At 42.0% G+C, this 22,676-nt stretch overlaps 1 protein-coding gene across 2 annotated transcripts; it reads right to left on the bottom strand.

The window, feature by feature from the left end:
* Positions 1–888: 888 nt before the first annotated feature.
* LOC124273995 (aminopeptidase B-like) lies at positions 889–18,702 on the bottom strand. 2 transcript variants are annotated; one of them, XR_006897810.1, is made up of 14 exons: positions 18,415–18,701; positions 17,348–17,466; positions 15,184–15,286; positions 13,776–13,885; positions 11,991–12,191; positions 11,429–11,641; positions 10,569–10,631; positions 9,796–9,915; positions 7,032–7,211; positions 6,758–6,834; positions 5,144–5,275; positions 4,127–4,273; positions 3,673–3,757; positions 889–2,786 (listed from the first exon to the last, which is right to left on the bottom strand). XR_006897810.1 is itself a non-coding variant. In XM_046709327.1 (14 exons), exons 1-14 carry the CDS (start codon positions 18,578–18,580, stop codon positions 2,632–2,634), a joined length of 1,866 nt encoding a protein of 621 aa, XP_046565283.1. In that variant the 5' UTR covers positions 18,581–18,702; the 3' UTR covers positions 889–2,631. The 2 variants fall into 2 exon arrangements, 1 of the variants encoding a protein (XP_046565283.1); XM_046709327.1 differs by having other exon boundaries at positions 4,127–4,268; positions 18,415–18,702.
* Positions 18,703–22,676: the final 3,974 nt, after the last annotated feature.

The following is a 22,676-nucleotide window of genomic DNA, read 5'->3' as shown; positions in this document are numbered from 1 at the left end:
CCTTTTAGGTCGTTACTAAAGTACTGTCAGAAATAGAAAAAACTGTTTGTTCGCATTGATATCTACAATTTATGTTGTTAATATGTGTAAGCGTGAAATATCTGTTGAACTAAGTTCGGCCTAACTACAGTGTCAGTGGTAAGGAGATAGGAAACGTAGAAAAAGGACTTTACTGAGGAGAGATTAGTGACTTATTTGGAACAGACCATGTCTTTATGCAAATTAGTGTGCGATGATATTATATAACAAAGGACAATTTTATATGTCCATTTTGAAATTAAACTTAGCTTCATTATAAACGATAGCTGACGTTAAAAATAATAACTTTAAAACTGAAACTATGAAGGATGTAGCTACTATGGAGCCTCACTATCACTATAAAAAGAAACAGGTTGGAGGGGTCATCTCAAAAGCAAATCCAGGACGGGTGTCGCAGACGGTGGTTGGGGTCAGGATGGGGGATAGAGATACAAGCTGAGATAAGATATTCCTTTAGGGGAATTAAACTGGGAAGCAAACGGCACATCATAACAATTTACAAATAATATCCAGTCCTGTCGATTGGGTGGTCATGCCACCTATATATTTTGAGACATTTAACACGATGGCTGATTTAAGCTTTTCCATGGGTATCCTGCCCTTTTACATATGAAAGAAAGACACGTTAGATATCAATCAATAGATGAGACATTCATCACTCATGAAAAAGCATAAACTATCTTTGAGATGACCTCTTGTGCTTGTAGGCAGGACGTGCATTTTATGCCAAGTGAGTCGACGGTCCGTCATCATACCTGGCTGAGCGACCTAATTGCCATCTATAGTCCGATCTATTCGTATTTTTTATTCGTAAGTTTTGCCCGATTTTACGAGTAAACATACTTTTCGGGATATCCTATTACGCCCCCACCGAATGCCTAGTTAGGCCGATATCAGTTATTTCGATATATGCCTTTTGTAAATTTGTCAATTTTAGGGATACAGAGTAACAGCCTAAAAGCAGGTTTTTTTCGATTTCCGACAGTACTTTAATACAAATGATGTTGAGGTGCAGGTTTCGTATTAATAAAGTCTGGATTGATGATGTTTTTACAAATTTGGTACATCTTCATCATAACCTAGCAAGGGCCTTTACTCTGTATGCATGACCTAATCCAGGAATTGATTGATGGGTTTCCTGACTAGAGGAGTAATTGAGTGTATTTTTATCCTGCGTACAGCAATATCCAGATACCCAGACAAGAGTAACTATGACTAATGACACTGTTGTTACTCTCCTTGTGTCATTGTGAAAGTACAGAGAGCTCAGCAAACCAGCTATCAATGTGATCATTTTGTATTACATATATGTACGCATTTCATATTCTTGCGGTACTTAGATATCTGCTTAAACAAGTCTTCTCCTATGAATGCTTCTTGTTTTTAAATGAAGGACCTTCTCCTCTAACATCTGCATCTATCAGCTGCTAGATCCATCAGGTGAATTACCACTCATGAGTCCGGTGATAAACAATGCCATCCGCCATTTATGAAATGAGGCTTCTCCCATTCTTGCGGTATAACGAGGAAGTAACGTTATGGAGTGTATGGAAGAACAATCCTTCCTGAGGCGGGAAAAAGTTATGATGTGTACAAGTTGGTATAAACGCACCAATATTCGTTACGTTGCATGATTTTGATCACCCGCAGGCTTGGGCAGCATCCTAGTTACCAGTCGGCAAAGGTTAACAGCCGCTCGATGTCACACATCAGCCATATCGGCAGAAAACATGTTTACCGTGAGAATAGGAAACCAGCAAGAATAGCAGATGGAACTATACATGGGCCTTAACTCCCTCTGTATGACGTGTGAATTAATAAAATACCGGATGTGGTTTTAAAATCACTGTGTCCTTCAACAGTTATTGGCTGTATTCCACTGTAAAAGTACCAAGATTTTTATATAGAAAGACTTATCATTACTAACCTACATCTTCATTTATGAGTGAGTGAGTAAGTTTGGTTTTGAACTACTTTTAATAATATTACAGCAATACCACAGTGGAGGACACCAGAAATGGGTTTCACACATGGTCTTTACAACAGTGATGAGCAGATTCTTTAACCATGAGAGTACCCCACCACCCCAAGTAGTCGGCAACATAACAAAGTGCAACTTTGCTTCTAGTGTTATCTGGGTGAAATACTGTGAAGTAAGAGGAATTGTATCATGATCTCCGTCACTGAGCAATCAGATTCAAATATACCCTAAAATCACAGAACTGTCATGAAATACAGGTCATGAAATTTCAAATGAGAAATTAAGAAAATTTCTTTCATCAGAACATCTGAATAAGCACACTGCAACAACTGACTTCCTCGTATGATATAAAAAAGATCATAATTACAGTTCATCAACTTCCTTCAAACAACATCATCATTGCCATATTAGAATCTACATCATCAATGAAGACAGACTAGTTAGAATCTATATCATCAATGAAGACAGACTAGGCTGTCAGTTTGAACTTCGTCATGCTTTCAGTGTGACAAGGTGCTAGTATTTCTCCCACAAATTAAAAGTAAATAATAAGAAAGTTGACAGTGTATTCCTTCTGCCTCTCTATAGCAGCAGCATCAACAGGTCTCCTGTTATTTCTTCAGTCCTAACTCTTTAGCAACATAGTTGGCCACCTGGACATGCAGTTGGCCTTTAGTTTCCTCATAGACTGTGGAGGCGAATGCCTTGGCTGCATCCGCCCCCTTCATCAGGGCCTTGTAGATCGGGAGTGTGTACTTCTGTTTGCCTGTAACAGTGAGTGAGTGAGTTTGGTTTTATGCCACTTTTAGCACTATTCTAGCAATATCACAGTGGGGGACACCAGAAATGGGTTTCACACATTGTACCCATTTGGGGAATCGAACCCGGATCTTCAGCATGATGAACAAACACTCTTACAAATAGACTACCGTACCACACCTCCTGAAACAGTCAGGGGGTGTCCTTGAATATATGTTACAACTGGAAACCATCTAAAAATAAACACATCACATAAACTCACATTCAACATAATGAACAATGGTTTGTATGTTTGTTAAAGCTGCACTCAGCAATATTCCAGTTATATGGCAGCCATCTGTAAATAATCAAGTCTGAACCAGACGATCCAGTGATCAACACGATGAGCAATGGTCTACGCAGTTGGGATACCGCGCAATGTGTCAACCAAGTCAGCTAGCCTGACCACCTGATCCCATTAGTCTCTAATGACAAACATGGGTTTCGGAAGACCAATTCTAACCCGGATCTTGACGGGTCATCTGCTTTATGGATGCATAAATGTGATTACGGAAATCACAGTTTGCAAAGCGACACATTATAGGCGGATCCAGAGGGGGGTTGCAGGGTGCGCACACCTCCCCTTTGTCCTGAAATTTATTAAATGACCATTAAACCGTTAGAAAAAGAAGTGTGCAATTCTCAATAGCATGCACACACACACACACTTTCAGCCTCAATATCACGCTTAGCGCATCGACCGACTTAGCGCGCCTTTCCCAAAACACACTATACACACACACACACACACACACACACACACACACCTTCTCAATGTGACATGAGGTAGACAATCAGTTCCAAGTGAATGAAGGTGCCGTCATCCACTGGTCATCATTAAAGACAATCGTTACCTTGGCTATGCAGAAAGTCTCTGATATCTGGGAAGGCTGGTTGGTAGTCATTTTTTATGCAAATTTGAGCCCATCTCAAACAGATCTGAAACCAAGAAGGCCGATTTATCCTGTGGAACATATTATACCACTTAACAGTTGAGAGCGACACAAAAGGACCTACCTTGATCTGTAGTTGACATTCAGCCCAAAGCTGACAGCAAATATGTGTAATGATTGCAAATCTGTATCCTAAAAAGATGTTAAGATGCAATGTTGAAATAACTCTTAACTTTCAAAATTTAAAGTCCCAATTTTAACAATGTTTTTCCAGAATGTACACAGAAAGAACATGCAATATTTCATCATTATACTATATTTTATACTGTATATACACAAATAACAAACAGTGTGTAACTAAAAGGAAATTCCCTACCAACAGATAAATTTGTTTTTGTTAACAATATCAACTGACCTCTGCATTGTGAGATTTGGCCAGATGAGGGTACTTATCAGCTATGGCAGCAAGGGTCTCGGCCTTCATTGCAGGCTTCTCCAGCAACTTGTCAAGGAAGTGGAGCAACTGGTAGCTCTTCCAGGAACTGATGTCATGGAAACTCTCCTGGGGAGTGAGAGAGTGAGTGAGTTTAGTTCTATGCCCTTTTAGCAATCTTCCAGCAATATCACGGTGTGGGACTCCAGTAATGGGTTTGTAGACATTGTACATGAGTGGGGAATCGAACCAGGGTTTTCGGCGTGACAAACGAACACTTTAACCAATAGGCTACCCAACCACCCTGGAGGAGTGACATGGAAATGAACATGATCTTCTCACAAACACAAAGTCACACAGACAACTGTTCAGAGTTGAGTGTGAGTGAGTTTAGTTTTACACCACACTCAGCAATATTCCAGCTGTCTGTAAATGATTGAGTCTGGATGAGACAATCCAGTGATCAACAGCATGATCATCAATCTACGCAATGTGACAAGTGTCAAACAGGTCAGCGAGCTTGACCACCAAATCCCGCTGGTCGCCTCTTACAACAAGCATGGGTTACTGAAGATCAATTCTAACCTGGATTTTCATGAGTCAACTGTTTTGAAAGAAGACTGATAGCTCAGATGTAAATGAGGATCTGATGAGCATTGTAGACAGTAAATCAATGGGTTTGCAAGGATAGCAAAACGTTTACATCATTCCAAGGCAGATCCAGTATTTTGGAAAAGAGAAGGACAATATATACCCACATCACAAAGGGAATAAAAACACAAGGTTTGAATGTAAGGCATCCTAAGAAAGGGCATTATCTGCCTATGCCTTACTAGTTATTCACTGAAATATACTGAGATATATAACATCCGGTGAATAGAATACCCAGTTTTGAAAAGAAATGGTGAAATTCCGCAGGCATCAGCAAACAGTATAACTCACAGTAGCAATGACAATATACATGATCTTATGGTACACATATCTGATACATTGCTGTACCTCAGTTGTCTCCCCTGCCAGTGCATCGCCAGTTGTTCTGCTGGGCTAGTCAGTTCCTTGCCGGCTGAGAGATCAGGGACATATGGTGGCCAGCCAGAAGTGTTCAGCCATCGGTCAAACTCCAACCCTTCACTTTCAACAGATTTGTAGATTGTCAGGTGTTTATAGACAAATGGTTGACAGTCAGAGACAGTGGTAACAATAGATGGAAGGGAAACCAGGGGCCAACAAGGATTTTAACATTAGTCACTGATGTTAGTATTGAGTATGGCAGGTGTCCCCAACTTTCCCATTGGTAGGAGCTGACACATGTCATTGTATCCCAATTGTGTAGATCGATGCTCATGCTGTTGATCACTGGATTGTCTGGTCCAGACTTGATTATTTAAAGATCGCCGCCATATAGCTGGAATACTGCTAAGTGCAGCGTTAAACAACAAACAACCAACCAACCATAGGTTGGGGTATAGTATAACAACACAGGGATTATGTGGTGAGTGTTGTCCCCTCTTTCATGTAAGGTCTTGATAGTGGGCATGGTTCCGAATGTTGGAGAAGCGAAAAAGCGAAACAAAACTTGTTGAAAACATCAAATATACAACCAATGTTTCAGAACATATAGATCAACATATATAACACTATATAATGTAGATATAATAGTTTATGGTTTTGCTAATGTATATATATATATATCACACATTTGATAGACAAACATAATTATATGTCCTATATTTTTAGGTTTGTATTGGTTTTGTTTATCACCATGCACATTCTTGAGTGAGTGAGTTTAGTTTTACGCTGCACTCAGCAATATTCCAGCTATATGGAGGTGGTCTGTAAATAATCAAGTCTGGACCAGACAATCCAGTGATCAACAGCATGAGCATCGATCTGCGCAATTGGGAACCGATGACATGTGTCAACCAAGTCAGTGAGCCTGACCACCCGATCCCATTACTCGCCTCTTACGACAAGCATGGGTTACTGAAGATCAATATTCTAACCCGGACCTTCACGGGTTGTACATTCTTGACATAACTGACATTGATTTATGCTTGCCAAGATTAAAAATGAGTCCAAATGGAACTGTGTGTTATAAACATCAGACACAGAACCTGACTGATGAACAGGTTTGACAGGGTTATCATTGGTAATTGATGACTTCATGCTTATCATTGATATGACTGGTAAACAGATAATAGTTAGGGCCGAGATTGATTAGGGGTGAAACACTCTTACCACGGTATTTTGATTGCATAACGGAATACCAAACCGAAGGCAAAATACAGCGGTTCTACTAATACTGCAGCATACCGTTTCACCCCTAAAATTGACAAACATTGGGTGCCCAGGACAAATTCTAACCCAGAATAATCTGAGTTAGGGAACAATCTGTCCCAGCAATCCCAAGAAGTATAGACGTGTTTCTTTGCTTGTTGTTTGTTTGATGGCGCACGCAGCAGTTCTATTGCTGTGTCTACACAATTCTTTATGGGTGGAGACAAGAATGGATTGCTGAAGATCAATTCTAACCTGGATCTTCAAGGGTGGAGAAGAGCATGGGTTGCTGAAGATCAATTCTAACCCAGATCTTCATGGATTTGAGATACATACCGTTGATCTGCTTTCTGTTCCTTTAGACTGGGGAAGTACTGCAGAAAATACTCCAGTGTGTCAGCAGCCACCACACTCTACAATAATTACCACAAATAATTATGAATCATATATATGAAAAATCATGCAGAAATAGTCAACAAAACAAAAAACTACATTCAAGTTTATGTTCATCATAGCAATCACACTAACATCTAGCTGATTAAATTCACCTACAATCATTCTTATCATAATAAGTAAAATTTTTGGAATAGATATAAAGAGGTCCACTTACCCTGTATTTAAATTTGTCAACATAGTCCTTGAGGAACTGGTCAAACTTCTGAACATCTCCGACCAGATGCTGCAAGTAGCTGACGAAACAGTAGCCCTTCTCGTACGGCGTCTCATTGTATGTGTCATCAGGGTCCACACCATGCTCAATAACCACCTGCAGCTTATTCAGGGGATGGTCCTAAACATACACCAAGGTAGTGAACACAAGCAGTACTATTAGTATCATAGCAGTACAGGCCGTAAACACAAGCAGTATTACTGTGTCATACAGCCAGGCCATGAACACAAGCAGTATCACAGTATCATACAGCCAGGCCATGAACACAAGCAGTATCACAGTATCACACAGCCAGGCCATGAACACAAGCAGTATCACAGTATCAGACAGCCAGGCCAAGAACACAAGCAGTATCACAGTATCAGACAGCCAGGCCATGAACACAAGCAGTATCACAGCGTCATGCAGCCAGGCCAGGAACACAAGCAGTATCACAGTATCATACAGCCAGGCCATGAACACAAGCAGTATCACAGTATCATACAGCCAGGCCAGGAACACAAGCAATCACAGTATCAGCATGAACACAAGCAGTATCACAGTATCATACAGCCAGGCCATGAGAACACAAGCAGTATCACAGTATCATACAGCCAGGCCATGAACACAAGCAGTATCACAGTATCATACAGCCAGGCCATGAACACAAGCAGTATCACAGTATCATACAGCCAGGCCATGAACACAAGCAGTATCACAGTATCATACAGCCAGGCCAGGAACACAAGCAGTATCACAGTATCATATAGGCCAGCCAGGCCATGATCACAGTATCAGCAGCCAGGCCATGAACACAAGCAGTATCACAGTATCATACAGCCAGGCCAGGAACACAAGCAGTATCACAGTATCATACAGCCAGGCCATGAACACAAGCAGTATCACAGTATCATACAGCCAGGCCAGGAACACAAGCAGTATCACAGTATCATACAGCCAGGCCATGAACACAAGCAGTATCACAGTATCATACAGCCAGGCCATGAACACAAGCAGTATCACAGCCAGGCCATACAGCCAGGCCATGAACACAAGCAGTATCACAGCCAGGCCATCATACAGCCAGGCCCATGAACACAAGCAGTATCACAGTATCACACAGCCAGGCCATGAACACAAGCAGTATCACAGTATCATACAGCCAGGCCATGAACACAAGCAGTATCACACAGCCAGGCCATGAACACAAGCAGTATCACAGTATCATACAGCCAGGCCATGAACACAAGCAGGATCACAGTATCATACAGCCAGGCCAGGAACACAAGCAGTATCACAGTATCATACAGCCAGGCCATGAACACAAGCAGTATCACAGTATCATACAGCCAGGCCATGAACACAAGCAGTATCACAGTATCACACAGCCAGGCCAGGAACACAAAGCAGTATTACAGTATCATACAGCCAGGCCATGAACACAAGCAGTATCACAGGTACTATTGGTATCACACAGCAGGACAGAAACATGCCACCCAGTACATTGGTATCCAACAGTCATACAGCCAGAAACATACCCAGTACTATTGGTATCCAACAGTCAGGCCAGAAACATACCCAGTACTATTGGTATCACACAGTCAGGCCAGGAACATACCCAGTACTATTTTTATCACACAGTCAGGCCAGAAACATACCCAGTACTCATTGGTATCACACAGCCAGGCCAGGAACACAAGCAGTATCATTGGTATCATACAGCCAGGCCAGGAACACAAGCAGTACTATTACTGTACACCAAGGCTATGAACACATGGAGTACTATTGGTATCACACAGTCAGGCCAGAAACATACCCAGTACTATTGGTATCACACAGTCAGGCCAGGAACATACCCAGTACTATTGGTATCACACAGTCAGGCCAGAAACATACCCAGTACTATTGGTATCACACAGTCAGGACAGAAACATACCCAGTACTATTTGTATCACACAGTCAGGACAGAAACATACCCAGTACTATTGGTATCACACAGTCAGGCCAGAAACATACCCAGTACTATTGGTATCCAACAGTCAGGACAGAAACATACCCAGTACTATTGGTATCACACAGTCAGGCCAGGAACATACCCAGTACTATTTGTATCACACAGTCAGGCCAGAAACATACCCAGTACTATTGGTATCACACAGTCAGGACAGAAACATACCCAGTACTATTGGTATCACACAGTCAGGTTAGAAACATACCCAGTACTATTTGTATCACACAGTCAGGACAGAAACATACCCAGTACTATTGGTATCACACAGTCAGGCCAGAAACATACCCAGTACTATTGGTATCCAACAGTCAGGACAGAAACATACCCAGTACTATTGGTATCACACAGTCAGGCCAGGAACATACCCAGTACTATTTGTATCACACAGTCAGGTCAGAAACATACCCAGTACTATTGGTATCACACAGTCAGGCCAGAAACATACCCAGTACTATTGGTATCACACAGTCAGGCCAGAAACATACCCAGTACTATTGGTATCACACAGTCAGGCCAGAAACATACCCAGTACTATTGGTATCACACAGTCAGGCCAGAAACATACCCAGTACTATTGGTATCACACAGTCAGGCCAGGAACATACCCAGTACTATTGGTATCCACACAGTCAGGCCAGGAACATACCCAGTACTATTGGTATCCAACAGTCAGTAATGGCCCCACGTACCCATACAATACTGTCAGTATCTTACCTCTCCAGTGTGGTCCATATGGAGGCGGAGCAAGTTCAACCCAGTGTTTGCCTCCAGACAGGTGTACGGGCGTCCCAGTATCTCTTCCATGATGCGACGCTGTGCAAACATTGTGAAACCCTGCCCGTGGAAATACAACACAAGTTTGATGACAGGTGTCTAAATTAATCCTTACACTGGTATTTAGAGCATAAGTACCTCAGTCAACAACCTCTGCTGGTTAAAGGTTGATACATTTTTTTACACACAGAGGCAGAATGACTTCTTTGAGTGGCAGTTTAGAAGTAGGAAGTCAGATAGAACAAATTTATATGGATGCCAACTTCTAAAAATTCTAGAGCATGATGTTTCGATACAGGTTCTTGTATCGGTACAGGTTTTCAAGTAAGTATGGTACAGGAGATAACAGGTGGTATATATACAACAAGACTAATTAACAAGGTTGAGGCGAAATTAACAATGTGATGATAACAAATAAAGGGATAACAGAGGATTACAGGGATAAACATAGAGGCCGGTGGACGCCGGTGATACACAGAGCGTAGAATGTATACGAGATTAACAATGTGATGATAACAAATACAGGGATACAGAGGATTACAGGGATAAACAGAGAGGCCAGTGGATTACACAATGTATACCTAGATTAACAATGAATAAATAAGAGGCAGAATGGTAAAAGAAGATGCTGGGTAGAAGTCGATACATTTTCTATACAAAGAGTCGGAATGGTAAAACATGAAGATAAAGCAGGACAACATTGTACAGCCTACCTCGTTCAGCCAGAAGTCCCCCCATGTGGCATTGGTGACAAGGTTACCGAACCAGCTGTGGGACTGCAATTATGATGAGACGATATTACTATTACATCCCTTTAGTGCCTCCCTTTGGTTTTCCTCCCCTTATCTGATCCCTTTTGTACCTGGTTTCAACCAGCTTAACTATACATAGCATAGCTATAAAAATATTTACTGGTAGGGATAAAACAGTCGTTTTGTAATATATTGCGGCACATGGTATTTTTCACTGGGAGCTAAAGTGTGTCACAATGTTAACACTGCTTGCATATACAGATACTATTTTCCACATACCAAAGTAAATATTACCCAGAATTGTCAGTTACAACCATTTTGTAGTCATGTAGGTAATAATATTTGTAATATACTTGCATGCTGGTATACTGTGGAGACTGATGTGCTTGTCTATATTACCAAGATTACAAGATAAAAATAATTTGCTGTAACTAAACCAGAGAATCCAGTGATCAACAGCATGAGCATCGATCTGTGCAATTTGGTGAGTGAGTTTAGTTTTACGCCTCACTCACCAATATTCAAGCTATAAGATGGTGTCTGTAAATAATCGAGTCTGGACCAGACAATCCAGTGATCAACAGCATGAGCATCGATCTGTGCAGTTTGGATACTATGACATCTGTCATCCAAGTCAGCGATAATGTACAAGGACTTGGGTTTCCACTCAGCAATATGCCAACTAAATGGCAGCAATCCGTAAATAATCTAGTCTGGACCAGACAATCCAATGAACAACAGCAATAGACCCCAATACAGGACAGTATCAGGTTCAGCAGTGATCACAGATATGATAACATAAAAAAATATAATCCACTTACAATTTCATGGATGACGACATCTGTCAACGACTTGTCCCCAACCAGTATGCAAGGTGTGACAAATGTGAGACAAGGATTCTCCATGCCTCCGTACGGGAAAGATGGTGGCATGATGAGGATGTCGTATCTCCCCCACACGTACGGTCCAAACAGCCTCTCCCCTGTTGATATGAACTCCTCGACAACTCCATCAAACTCTGCCCGAGCCTTCTCCTGTAGACACAGTTTCATCACAACCAACCAATGAAACAGGTGACGTAAAGTTTAATCAGTTAAATGGTTCTTTAGATCATTTATACTATACCATGAAACTATTCTCATTACACTGGAATGGAACTGTTCAGAATGTCTACATACATTCAAAGGTTCCAAGCACTGCATTATTTATAGTAATCTCCTGTACATAAATCAGTAATTTCAGAGAACAATGAAAAGTTGACATCTGCTCAAATGCAGTTGAAGTTGAAGTCGGCACTGTATTGAGACATTTCCAAAAGAGTTCCTCATCATGCCTCATCCTTTGCTAAAACAGAATCTCCCCATTGCTGAGACCCCCTCTCACCAGGACACTAGGCTCAGCATACACTTTGCTCCGAGGTCCGATATCTGCAGCCTTGAGGTCTCCGACTGCCAGGGCAACCAGGTACACCTGTATGGGCACATGTTGGCTGAAGTAGTACGTCTCCTTATCCCCGGACAGGTTGGCCACTTCTCCGTAGCTGCTTTTGCTCGCACTCATGACCGGGGTAAAGCCTTCTGCCACCTACAACATCATGCATGTAGCTCCCTGATGAGAATACAACAGGACACTGCCCATCTAAATACCAAAAGTGATACAATATTGCACAGGGGTACAATTTCTGCTGGACAGAGTATCTTAATAACAAATAACAACATAGATATGAATGTATATTAGATTGACTGACTGACTCAGTTTAGTTTTACGCCGCTTTTACCAATATTCCAGCAATAGCACGGCAGGGGACACCAGAAATGGGCTTAACACATTGTGCCGAAGTGGGGAATCGAACCCGGGTCTTCGACGTGACGAGCCAATGCTTTAACCATTAGGCTACCCCACCGCCCCGTATATTAGATTGAAGTGACCAGAAGGTTATGTTACAGAACCCATCTTGACATGAGATGTGAATGCTGATGTGAAATGTGCACGTTTGTTTGTTGCTTGACGTCGTACTCGGCGATATGCCATATTCGCCCATTGGGATACGATGACATGTGTCAACCAAGTCAGTGAGCCTGGCCACCCTATCCCGTTAGTTGCCTCTTACAACAACCATGGATTACTATTAAAGGCCAATTTTAACCCAAATCTTTACGAGTAAAACAATGTGCATGTTCTGGGAGGGTATTAAGAACCTGTTACAGAACATACCTTGATATCAACCATGTCCTGGCCGTGTGATAACAACCTGTTACAGAACACACCTTGATATCAACCATGTCCTGGACAGGTGATAACAACCTGTTACAGAACTCACCTTGATATCAACCATGTCCTCGCTAGGTGATAACAACCTGTTACAGAACTCACCTTGATATCCACCATGTCCTGGATGGGTGATAACAACCTGTTACAGAACTCACCTTGATATCAACCATGTCCTCGCTTGGTGATAACAACCTGTTACAGAACTCACCTTGACATCAACCATGACCTGGACGGGTGATAACAACCTGTTACAGAACTCACCTTGATATCCACCATGTCCTTGCCAGGTGATAACAACCTGTTACAGAACTCACCTTGATATCAACCATGACCTGGACGGGTGATAACAACCTGTTACAGAACTCACCTTGATATCAACCACGTCCTCGCTGGGTGATAACAACCTGTTACAAAACATACCTTGATATCAACCATGTCCTGGCCGTGTGATAACAACCTGTTACAGAACACACCTTGATATCAACCATGTCCTGGACGAGTGATAACAACCTGTTACAGAACTCACCTTGATATCAACCATGTCCTGGCCGGGTGATAACAACCTGTTACAGAACTCACCTTGATATCAACCATGTCCTGGACGGGTGATAACAACCTGTTACAGAACTCACCTTGATATCCACCATGTCCTTGCCAGGTGATAACAACCTGTTACAGAACTCACCTTGATATCAACCATGTCCCGGCCGTGTGATAACAACCTGTTACAGAACACACTTTAATATCAACCATGTCCTGGACGGGTGATAACAACCTGTTACAGAACTCACCTTGATATCAACCATGTCCTCGCTTGGTGATAACAACCTGTTACAGAACTCACCTTGATATCAACCATGTCCTGGTAGGGAAAGGAGAGCCTGTTACAGAACTCACCTTGACATTAGCCGTGTACGTTGATTTGATGGTTGGCGTGTCCTGGCAGGGGAAGAAGGATCTGTTACAAGCTGCCTGTCCCTGTGTGTACATGAAGGGCATCTTCTTTCCTGCAAACCCAATTACTAATCATTAATGTACATGAGTGAGTTAAGTGCTATGCAAGTTTCAGCAATATTCCAGCCATTTCACAGTGGGAACACCAGTCTTCACACATCATACCCATGTGAGGGATCCAACCCAGGCCGGAGGTGAAGAGCAAACACTTAACCACTATGCTACCCCACCACCTTCTTTAATGTTAATGGGGCGGTGGGGTAGCCTAATGGTTAAAGCATTGGCTCGTCACACCGAAGATCCGGATTCGAATCCTCACATGGGTACTATGTGTGAAGCCCATTTCTGGTGTCCCCCGCCGTGATGTTGCTGGAATATTGCTAAAAGCGGCGTAAAACCAAACTGAGTCAGTCAGTCAGTCTTTAATGTTAATAACAGTACAACAAATCTCATCCTTTCTGTATATTATTATTATAGGAGATTTATATAGTGCACATATCCACACAACTAGTGCATGCTCAAAGTGCTGTTATTTTTTCCCTCGATCATTGAATGTCAATCTCAATGGCACATCGTATTATCAATCTCAACTCAAGTCTTGCAGCCACTAGGCGCACCGAGTTATTGTGGCTTTCTCATCCTAATGAGGTACCCATTCACAGCTGGGTGGACTGGGACACTTAGTCACAGTTCTTTGTCCAGGTTCACTGCTTGTTACTGTACCCGCAACTAGGTGTTTGCACGTATTCATGTGGCCACCATCTGGTCATATACCAACGGATCCGTGGGTTCTGTTAAGTGCACAGGGTTGTTCACTGTGCACTGGGGGTTGTAACAACACTGAAAGAGTCTGCACACAAAGTTGACTCCAAGGTCTTTTTACCCGGTCACAGGTGGACTCGATCCCGACACCTCAACCTCACTGGATCACAAGCCTGGCTCCTTAGCAAGCATGCCCACCGCACCCCATTATCATCCTACATGGTTCTAATCACATGCTGGTTGCTGTGGTTCCAGCCAGCAGACCAAGTACTGGTGAAAAAGGGCAGTCACAAAATCAACCACAGTATATAAAGATTACTGAAAACCTGCAGTTACTGTGTGAAATATGAATTATGTTGGAAAATACATGGTAAATCTCCAAATTATTATCATCAGTTATTCTGGTTCAGCAGAAAGAAAATGATGAAACAAGCAAAGGGAGAGGTACTTATCCTGTTAACACTAGTAGATACCTGAGAGAGCACCTGCAATTGGCTGTGGTTTAAGACAACAAACCATGAAACTAGTGTAACAGATGGAAAGAATGGTACTTATCACATAAACTACAATAGATAACAAGAGAGAGCACCTGCAGTTTGCTGTGGGTCAAGCCAGCAGACCCCTGGGCCCCCTGTACTGGTGAATGAGAGACGGATCTTGAATTCCTCACCAGCATTCTTTTCAGTAGGCAGCTGCAGATAAAACAGTCAAAATCAATTGTAATTTTCTTTGGTGATAAAATTCTTTCCACCATGCAGACTAAACTTGTTCCATCAAACATGCATATGTTGAATTCCTGAATGTCTCAAACTCACCTTCCATTCCCTACAAGTTCCATCTAAATATTTAACACTGCTTATACTCTGATCTGTTAAACTGGAAGTGTTGTTTAGAAGTCCCAAGTATCTAAATTAAGCATAAATTCCCCCCATGACTCGAACACAAAATGTATTAAGGCCGTGTTTAACATCATAATATACTCATTCTTAGAGGATTTTATACACTCAGGACACGTAAGTGAGCTACTGTCAGTCAAAAAAATATCTACACGCTTCAACTTATGAGAAATTTAGTTTATTCTTTAAAGGTCACATGCAACCAAAAAATCAAACATAATTGAAACACAATTATCACTTATTCATGACATATAATATACATTGCTGATTATGAAAAAAAACGCATAAACAAAATTATATGCATACAATCGCAAATCAAAGGTGCAATATTTTGTACTTGGGTTTACTTCCCTAGAAACGAAGCAGCCGGGATACCGAACCCAGTCAGAGCGGGTGGGTGTGCACTCAAGTGTAACGGCTTGTTCATTTGCAGATGCCCTCATGGCTCATTGTGTGTGTATATATAGAGATGTTGGGTTTTGTAAATACATGCTCATTTTTTGTGTATAACATTTTGCAATCAAAAGACATCATAACATGTCATGTGTACAAGTATCACACCTGCCTGTCTGTGTAATTACATAAAGTGACAGAGACCGAACTCGGGCCATAAATCAATGCGTTTTGTTTATGGTGTATAGCCTGATAGGTGTTACGTTCAAATTGCATGTGGTCAGTGATCGAAGTTGTGTATTGACTATTGTCACTAGCAGACAGGCAGGCAGACACATAGATGTCAATAAAACAGACATTGAGTTTTGTCTGTGACAACGACATATCTATATCACAGTTAGAAATTCTGTCAAAGCTAAATAATGACATTGCTTTTAAGTATCGAACTGAGAAAGTGACTCGGGTAAGAAGAACGTGTGGTGAAAAGAAATTATATAAACAGTTAAATCGGTAATCTACTGTCATAACATATAAAAAGCTCGCGCCTGTGAAATATCAACAAAACATTAGAAAAATAGCTCACACCAAAGCCTTCACCGAGTATTCACCGGACAACCCGCTTCCAAGCTGCGTGAACCTATTTCACTGCGCATGTGCTATGAGAGCAGCCCAGCCCAGCTGTTGAAACCACTTTTCCCCCAAACGCTGGGGGAAAATTAGTGATTCGTTTGAACTAAAAAAATTTTTCATCGCGTTATTTTTCAACTTTATAAGTTGAATTTGCATTTTTGGTGATTTGTTTCGGTAAGTTCATACCGAAAGGTATCAGAATCTTCAAAGTTGTGTTTTACGTTGCATGTGACTTTTAAGGAATCTATAAAACAGGCAAGATATGGGTATTATGGTTGTGATGTGTCATTGCTTGTAAAGCAAACAATGCTGCAATGTAGACTGACTGCCTGAGTTTGGTTTTACGCCGCTTTTAGCAATATTCCAGCAACATCACGGCGGGGGACACCAGAAATGGGCTTAACACATTGTACCCATGTGAGGATTCGAACCCGGGTCTTCAGCGTGACGAGCCAACGCTTTAACCATTAGGCTACCCCACCGCCCCCCTGCAATGTAGAGCTGGCAACAGTCACTAAATAGATGGCACAGGTTAGTTTGTTTGTTTGTTGTTTAATGCCACACTTAGCAATATTCCAGCCATATGGCGACAGTCTGTAAATAATCAAGTCTGGACCAGCCAATCCAGTGATCAACACACAAACATCAATCAACGCAATTGGGATATGATGACATGTGTCAACCAAGTCCACGAGTCTGACCATCCGATGAAGTTTGACACAGAGGTTGCTGAAGACCTATTCTAATCTGGATCTTCATGGATCAAGTAGCTTAGTAGGTAAGTAGGGCTGCAGAAAATCTTCAAAGCCTCATATGGCTCTGACAAGTTCTCACATCAATCAGTAGGGCTGTGCCGTAGTCAGTGAAGTCTTTTTTCCTGATGATAAGAGACTGGTCCACTCCCTCTAAGTGAGCACTGTGAACCGTCAATGTCTCGTGGGTGTCAAGCCGAACTGAAATAAAACATTGATCTAGAAACGTGGTATGAAGATTGATGAGACTGTGTTCCATTATAGCTATCAAAATGTACAACTTCTGGAGGGGGAATATGGGTAGAAATCTTATCAAGTAGTGATAGTATCCAATCTTGACAACAGCCAACAGTTAAGTAAACTCTATGCTTATAATACTTATAGTGCTTGCTGTTAGCCGTGTTGTCAGTTGAGCACTTTATTAGGTACATATATTCGGATTTCATTTAGCATCACATGGAGGATGGAATTCACCCCCCTTAAAATCATCATTACCCCCCCTAGCCATAAATTATGAACAGTCCCTAAGGAGTTACTTTTGCTCCAACTTTCCAGGGAAAATGAGAGCTATCACAAATATATGGTGCTAGTTTTCAAATCATCAGCTTCCAATTTCTGTGCATATGCAATAGTCATTCTCTTCATGAAAACACAAAACTTATAAAAATTACAGTTGCCACAAACTGCTTTGGATTTATTCATTAATACAGGTAATTGACCCACACCCAACCTCACAACTAACACTAAGGGCTAATTGTGCCTGACCCCAAGAACGATCGTCGAGGGGTGTTTGATCAGCAAGGGGTGAAATCAAACTCTATCCACAGCTATTTGCCTTGATCAAGCAAGTGGGAACTCATTGGAAGCCTGACCCTGAATAAATAGACTAACATCTAAAATAAAAATGTTTCACAGAAATGATTTTTTATTTAAATAATCTTTACACAATATAATATAAAGGAGCCCGGAGACTTTCTTCATCTGAAATGGAGAAATCTAGACTTAACGTCTTAAGATACTACACATTATAAACGGTTAAACCTACATGGGCTTTATTGATATATCTCTTTCGGGGACTATATGACAGGCTACTGAATCCAGTGCTCGGTAAAAGAACACGGGGCATGTGGTGGACTCAGTCTTACGTACCTTCGACAAGTCGCGTTGCGAGAGTCTTGAATGTGATCAAAGAGGTCCCTTTGATCTGCTTCTCGGTGAAATCCACATTAAAATCAAGGTGATAGTTGATGACGACGACCTGTCTATAATTTGACACCGTCGCCACGTCGACAGCACTGTCTGAGTGAAGCACCATGATGACGCAGGGATGTTGACAACTAGTTAACAACCAACACTTCTACCATAGGAGGGGTACTTGCCGACTTGACATCAACTTTCGTTTCCTCCCATTGGTCACATGATGTAAACTTCCGGTAAGGGCGGGTAATTCTAAAAGCACCCTCAGCGAAACGAAACCCTGAATTTTTTCGGGATTTGGGATAGACTGGTCGCTTGTCAAAGCAGGCAAACATTTCACGTACAGACAAAATGACAAAAGTAATATCTTTTTATTGAGTAACTGATTTGAACAGTATCACATGAGTAAACAAAATGCTTTTTAAATCTTTGAAGGGCATTTAGAAGTGGAATGCATAAGAAAAGCAAGATTTATGGATGTCAACTTCTTTATGAGAATAACACGACGTTTGGGAGTGTGTGCTTGCTCTTCAAGTCCTTCAGGTGTATGGTACGGACTATCAGTGGAATATATATACATACATCGAGGCACTATGGAGAAAACATGTTTAACAATGTTGAGGAAAGGAATATGTAATGCCAACATGAAACCAGCGGTACATTGGAACAACATGGTAATAGATGTAATAGGATATAGAATAAACACGAGGAAGCGAGATACATTAAAACCACATGGTACAGAACAAACATAGAGAAGGGAGGTCAGTGATCCGCTGGAAGGATCATGATCCGCTGGTTGGATATGCAATACAAGCCATGAGTGAGTGAGTGAGTGAGTTTAGTTTTACGCCGCACTCAGCAATATCCCAGCTATATGGCGGCGGTCTGTAAATAATCGAGTCTGGACCAGACAATCCAGTGATCAACAGCATGAGCATCGATCTGCGCAATTGGGAACCGATGACATGTGTCAACCAAGTCAGCGAAACTGACCACCCGATCCCGTTAGTCGCCTCTTACGACAAGCATAGTCGCCTTTTATGGCAAGCACATGGGTTGCTGAAGACCTATTCTACCCCGGATCTTCACGGGTAACAAGCCATGAGGCCAGTGAGGTGGTGATTAGCTTTGGCGATAAACATAGGCGATGCAGACAGGGTGCTGTTGGCTGTTGACTTATGACACACCTGCTACAACATCTCATCGCCCAACATCCTAGAATCAAGTTCACGTTGGAAACGGAGACCGACCACCGACTCCCTATCCTTGATGACTCCCTGCAAGCCACAGACCATGGACTCACGATGGTCGCTCGGCACGCTGAAGTCCCGGGTTCGATTCCCAACGTGGGTACAGTATGGGAAGCCCATTTCTGGTGTCCCCCGCCGCGATAGATTGGGTGGTCAAAGGTGAAGATTGGGTGGTTGGGTGTGGATTGGGTGGTCAGTTATGGAGACGTGTGGACTGGGATAGTCAGGCTTATGGACTGAGTGGTCAGGCTTATGGACTGGGTGGTCAGGCTTATGGACTGGGTGGTCAGGCTTATGGACTGGGTGGTCAGGCTTATGGACTGGGTGGTCAGGCTTATGGACTGGGTGGTCAGGCTTATGGACTGAGTGGTCAGGCTTATGGACTGGGTGGTCAGGCTTATGGACTGGGTGGTCAGGCTTATGGACTGGGTGGTCAGGCTTATGGACTGGGTGGTCAGGCTTATGGATTGGGTGGTCAGGCTTATGGACTGGGTGGTCAGGCTTATGGACTTGGTGGTCAGGCTTATTGACTGGGTGGTCAGGCTTATGGATTGGGTGGTCAGGCTTATGGACTGGGTGGTCAGGCTTATGGACTGATAGGTCAGGCTTATGGACTGGGTGGTCAGGCTTATGGACTGGGTGGTCAGGCTTATGGACTGGGTGGTCAGGCTTATGGACTGGGTGGTCAGGCTTATGGACTGGGTGGTCAGGCTTATGGATTGAGTGGTCAGGCTTATGGATTGGGTGGTCCAAGATGGAGAATGTGTGGTCGGGTGTGACAACGTGTTGATTGGGTGGTCAGGCTTATTGACTTGGTGGTCAGGCTTATTGACTGGGTGGTCAGGCTTATTGACTGGGTGGTCAGGCTTATTGACTGGGTGGTCAGGCTTATGGACTGGGTGGTCAGGCTTATGGACTGGGTTGTCAGTGGCCTAGAAAAATGTGAATAAAACTACATAGAGTGAATTCTATCTAATTGGCTTTGTGATTATATAGCTATATTTGTACATTCAGACACCTTGCATTTTGAAAACATGTTTTACAAACAGAGTGCAGTCGATCCGGCCATTTAGTATTTGTAATATTAACATGGGAAAGGCTTTGTCGCCTTTCGTTAACTGCTGAACATGAGAGATACGTTTTTATTCTAATTTTTGCCATGAGGAATAAAAATTATGTAATTATAAAAATGTTCATGGCCAACCGATCGTGTAGCATATAAATTATTGGATCTTGATGTACAGTACAGACATCTTTAGGTGATACTCATTTATATGCAATCCTGTTCATTACGATTCAACTTCATGAACATGAAAAGCGACACAAACATTCCATGTTTATGGAAAGATCTTATCTTCGTTTACACAGGACCAAAAACTCGTAATAGCACTTTATCTCTCTTGTAGTCTGTCTCACAGTCCCTGAACCACATTATTTTCCCTGCTCCCAAGCCCTCTCTGCAGTGCTAAAGCCCTAAATAAAGCAAGTCTAGATTTCCACAGATTCCGAATCTCTAGTCTCCCTGGGGCTCCTTTCCATTTAAATGGGCTTGTTTGTTACTATCAAAATTATATATATTCAGAGACTAAGCATTAGTCTATCTCTCTTTGAGCACGGCCAAATACGCTACACGAACCAACTCGTAATTTCTTAAGTCTCTTCAGCTCTCACATCAGTACTGTAAAATAAGTTTTGTCAGTACATAATTGGAATATTATTGCACTGCATGTGACCTTTCTTTATAGTCTCACAGTGCCTGAACCATGTTATTTCTCCTTCCGCTCAGCCTTTGCTGTAATAACGCCACACAAAAAATAGTTTTTATCATGTAGCGATTATGTCCGGATGGCACAGGCGGGTGCGTTCTCTGAGTATACCATTGGCATGTTGGGCCTCTGTGCCTTATGTAAAATTTGTCTTGATTGTTCTGTTTAAATTGACGATCCATAAACCCAGAGTCCGAAAGCAAATGTCACACAAGTAAATGTGATGTTGCATTGCTGTAATTTTCCATGTCGGAGAAGTCCTTCTAACAAGATATATATTCCGTTGTTTGGAGCAGGCCTATGACTATTACGCCCCAGTGTTGCTAAACATCTTGCAGACCTTTAACCTCACATAGACGCAGACCTCGCAGACCTCAAGTTCAGATCTGACAGGTGCCGAAAATATTGATTCCGACAAGAATGCAATATCTCAGTTGGTTATTGTTTTCCTAAGTAAGTGGAGTGCTTTCTACAACATTGGAGATAGTGGTATCGTTGTCTTCCTGATATTCCCCCGAACGGAAGCTCTACCCATTTATGGTATAATGTGTAAGTTACAGATTTATAGGGAATAGTCTTAAGACTTTTCTACTTTGACCAGGATTCTTCGAACTTGCAATAGTCGTTTGAGAAGATCAAGAGAGAAAGGGGTAGTGTGCAATGTATCTGGAGGACGTATATGAAGAAAGTTCGAAGAATGTTTCTGTATAAATACAATAATAGCAATACCGGTTATGTTTGAAACGTACCCTCAATCTGATAGCCAGTGAGATTATTGTGAAAGATCGCAATATGTATCATCATAAACGGGCCCAGATAAAAGTACATGCCATTCATTCCCACATTACATCCCCTTTATAGACACGGGACATCGTTGTTACAGTTAGGGAAAACACTTTCTTCTGTAGGTATCTGCCGGTTTCACGCTACATACATGTATTCAGATTACTGAGAAAAGTATCGACGCAAGTTCTCCTCCATCACACATATAATTTTATAGATATCCAGTGATTAGGGATAGCGCTGCAGCAACTTATTGAAATTTACGACATACACTATCATCTGCAGTAGTACTGCTATACCCAGCATCGTATTTATTTCTCTCTTACATACGGTGAAATGTCACAGGGTTGTCATGGTAACGATAATTTGGCATACTATTTAATGTCTTATTCTTTTATCTGCGATTAGAATTTAA

This window comes from Haliotis rubra, unplaced genomic scaffold, assembly GCF_003918875.1.
Source record: "Haliotis rubra isolate DU_JTF1 unplaced genomic scaffold, ASM391887v1 Scf1869, whole genome shotgun sequence".
Taxonomy (NCBI): domain Eukaryota; kingdom Metazoa; phylum Mollusca; class Gastropoda; order Lepetellida; family Haliotidae; genus Haliotis; species Haliotis rubra.
Note: the sequence above shows the minus strand (reverse complement) of the source record. Positions and strands in the feature narration are given on the sequence as shown.